This window comes from Triticum dicoccoides, chromosome 2A (genome assembly GCF_002162155.2).
Source record: "Triticum dicoccoides isolate Atlit2015 ecotype Zavitan chromosome 2A, WEW_v2.0, whole genome shotgun sequence".
NCBI classification, from domain to species: domain Eukaryota; kingdom Viridiplantae; phylum Streptophyta; class Magnoliopsida; order Poales; family Poaceae; genus Triticum; species Triticum dicoccoides.
Window position 1 is genome coordinate 788341926 of NC_041382.1, and position 4053 is coordinate 788345978.

The 4053-nt window shown below is 44.1% G+C and overlaps 1 protein-coding gene across 1 annotated transcript; it reads left to right on the forward strand.

Moving 5' to 3' along the window:
* Positions 1 to 1305: 1305 nt before the first annotated feature.
* LOC119352543 (PI-PLC X domain-containing protein At5g67130-like) lies at positions 1306 to 4053 on the forward strand. Its single transcript, XM_037619139.1, has 7 exons — positions 1306 to 1394; positions 1483 to 1608; positions 2571 to 2693; positions 2782 to 2880; positions 2970 to 3273; positions 3371 to 3594; positions 3687 to 4053. Exons 1-7 carry the CDS (start codon positions 1356 to 1358, stop codon positions 3864 to 3866), a joined length of 1095 nt encoding a protein of 364 aa, XP_037475036.1. The 5' UTR covers positions 1306 to 1355; the 3' UTR covers positions 3867 to 4053.

A 4053-nucleotide genomic window follows, 5' to 3' on the forward strand; every position in this document is an offset into this window, starting at 1 on the left:
CATCCCCCATGAGAAAGTAACAATGAGCGCACCATCCCCCATATCATATGTATGTTATCTCCACTAGCTCGCGTGGATATCATCGTCCCTTCCGGTGACAATGAGCGGTGGTTTTCCTACTCAACATCGATATATTTATGCTATGTTTAATTAATCGAAAGACGGAAAAAAGTACGTTGGCCACAGCATAGCGTGGGTCTCTATGCTATAGCTAGTTTGGCAAATACTCCCTCTAAAGTTAGTAAAGTTGAGTCGTTTATTTTTGGACAGAGTGAGTACATGGCAGGATGAACTTTTGTGGAACGTGGAAAGTAAACAATGCCACATACTTCCTCAAATATTTTCCTATACATAGCACCATCGGTGCTTCCTAGTCACATTCCTAGATCATAGTATTTCGTTGACGCCACCAACCATCTTTAGTTCGGCTCAGACTCTACTAAAACATTAAACAGTCCACACCATTTCTCCTTGCTTGTTCCACCTCCCAGTCCCGACGGGCGGAATAATGGCCTCCTCGTCTTCCCTTCGCCGTAGACTAAGAACCAGCCTCCTGGCCATGTTCCGCAGAATCTGCAAGGCCTTTGACGCTGGGGATATTGTCATCTCGTGGCTGATATGTAAGCTTGACCTTCAAAGCATCCCCAACCTCATCTCGATAGAGATATGCAAGCTGCGCAGTGGGAAAACTGCAAGCCACCGCCTCTTCATCGCTGTCAAGAATGCCATCGCCAACTTCTCGTGGCTGAGATGTAAGCTGGGTATGGCCATGTCTAGGGATAATTCGCCTCCTGCTCCTGCGGAGGACGGCTCCGCTTGCCTCTCAGATTTCCTCACTGGCATCCTCTTCATTTTCCTCTTGCTGCCAGCTTACTCCATTGTGTTCATCATCATTATGTTCTCTGGCATCATTTTGGTTACAACAGCAGCCCCCATTGCATTCGTCATTGACATGATAGCCTCCATGCACGACCACACAAAATCATGCCGTCGCCCAACCACCTTCTTCCACCACAAAAAACCATGCCGTCGTCGAACCATCTTATGTCGTGGCCATCGCGTTCATGTCCTCCCGTCCGGCGGTGGCCACCGAAGTAGTTTACTCCTGAGCTTCCGAGCTTTCATTGTCAGAAGAAAGGTGCGTGTGTTATCAAGACCTCCACACCACCCAGGTACGTCATGTGTAATCTCTGAACCTTTTTTTTTGCGGGAATAATCTCTGAACCTTTTGATCCAATGAATCAATGATGATGCCATCGATTGCTGAACTTGGACAACCTGTTATCTTGTTCTTTTCAGAGTCGCAGCAGGAACGTAAACACAGCGGAGTGACATTTCTTTTGTTGTTTTTCATCATGTTTGCCTCTGTTTTACCACATACAAGCGTCCGTCGGGTATCTGTCTATCGTCACTAGTCAATGTATATAGCATACTCTAAACTCTTCAAAAAATTCACAATTCTTTTTGTCAACGAGTTTGCAGGTTGGGGATCGATGTTTCTCAGATGCCAACTGCAAGTCGGGACTATCTTGCCGCAAGTGGACTGGAACTGGATGCAACAGTAAAAGATGTGTCCGCACAATAGTCGCTAGCCCGTTCGACACAGTTGTATGTTTTGTTGTGCATTTTTGTTTTGTCATTTGATTATTCTTTTTAGAAAAAAGTCCATATTACAACCTCGAACTACCACCATTGTCTAAAATACAACCCTGAACTACGAAGCCGTCTAATATACAACCCTGAACTTTCAAATCCAGATAAAAAAAAAACAACGCCCCTCTTGACTGGTTTTGACCAATCAACAACATAGTCACCGCCAAGTCGTATGCCATGTCACCATCACCTGAATCTAAAATTTGCTTCTATTTTTTATCCAGTGGGCAAAACTACTTGAAACTTTCACAGACTGAATCTAAAGGTTGTGTGGATTTTTGAGAATTTTTCATTTTTTTCTGGAAAAATATTTTTGCCCAAAATTTGAAACAAAAAGGCTCTGAATTTGAATTTTGGCTCTAGTTTTTTTATACTTGGTAGAACTTGTTGAGACTTCCCCAGATTAAATGTAATGGTTGTCTGGATTTTGAGATTTTTTTTCAAATGTTTTTATGCCAAAATTTGACCTGAAAATGACTTGGCGCTGACTAGGCAGTTGGGTAGTCAAAAACCATTCAAAATCAGTCAAAAACCACCCCCAGGGTTATTTTTTGTCCGGTTTTGAAAGTACAATATTGTAAATTAGACGATTTCGTAGTCCAGAGTTGTGTTTTAGACTTCGATGATAGTTTGAGGTTGTTATATGGACTTATCTCTTGTTTTTATCCTGACAATTTGTTGATACCATAGATATCACTCACTAGTCATGTACTACACATTATCAGTGAAAGTAGCAAGTATACCACAAATAACGTAGATAATTACCCATATGGTGTCACTGCCCTACATCAACTTTAACATAAATGGCTATGTGCATCACATTAATGCATAGGCCGTGGGTTCCAACCTCCTTTCCTAAAAAAGAAAACATAAACTGGCGAGTATTCCTGACAAAGCTAATAATGCAAATTCACCAGGACAACTCACTGCCATTCAACAAGTACGCGTTCCTCACGACGCACAACTCATTCTCAATAGTAACAGATATTCCACTCTTCACATTGTACAACCAGGAAGATTCGGTCACCGGTCAATTGAATGTAAGAGTCCCTCGTGCTTGCCAGTTGATTCTGAAACTTTTGCGGTATGATTCTGAATAATGCAACTACACACGGCACTTTTTGGCAGAATGGCGTCAGAGCACTGATGCTGGATGTATACGACTTCCAGGACGACATATGGTTGTGCCATTCATTCGGAGGAATGTGCTTGGACGCCACCGCCTTTGTGAGTGAGCAGAATTGTTCTCTGAATGGATGGCCATTAAAATGTTTCAGAATCATATATCCTAATGTGACCAGTAACTATTTACGTAGGAGCCCGCCATAGGTACCATGAGGGAAATAGAGGCCTTTCTTGTAATGAACCCGTCAGCGGTCGTGACACTCATTCTCGAGGACCATGTCAAGTCTCACCGCGGCCTCTCCAAGCTGTTCATCAAGACAGGCCTCACCAAGTACTGGTTTCCGGTATCGAGGATGCCACGGAACGGGGAGGACTGGCCCCGTGTCAGCGACATGATCAAGCTCAACCAGCGTCTCCTTGTCTTCACCTCCAACCCATTCAAGGAGTCAAGTGAAGGAATTGCGTACCAATGGAACTATATGGTCGAAAACATGTGTGAGTTTAAGCTTCAGACTTTTATTCAGTTACTGTCCCAAGATAAATATGATTTGCTCTAGTAGTTTACACGTTTGCCTTCTCTTAATTATCACAGATGGTGATGTCGGAATGAATTCTCGTGTCTGCCGCAATCGCTCCGAATCGGCTGTCCTAAGCGACAGAACTAAATCATTGGTTCTTGTCAACTATTTCCGCACGCGGCCGGTCCAAGGGACAGCATGTATGGAACACTCGCGAGGGCTCGTGGAGGTGCTCCACACATGCCACGCTGCTTCCGGCAACCGTTGGGCTAACTTCTTGGCTGTGGATTACTACAAGGTAAGACCAGCAGCTGGAACTCACTAGGACATGCTAGAATCTTGAAATCCCGAATCGAAATGATGATTCGTTGGTTGGTTGCCTAATTTCAGAGAAGCAATGGTGGGGGCGTCTTCCAAGCTGTGGACATGCTGAATGGGATGCTAATCTGCGGCCACGATGATGTGCATGCTTGCGGCGGGCGGACAAGTCCACACTTGTTCTTTTTTCGTTTCCTTCTTGGCTTGTTCTTGAAGCCTGCTGCCTACTTATGGCGGGCTGTTCTCTTGTAGTAGAAACGAACTCTCAAGGGCCGGCATGCTTCGCAAACTTGGAGAGTTGAGGTATGATGCAAACACGAAATGACAAGTCATGCTCTAAATGGAGTTTACAAATGGTCTCTACATTGGGCTACTTGACTATTATTAACTGCACTGTTGTACGTATTTGCAATCTAGACACACTGCACGATATTGTAAA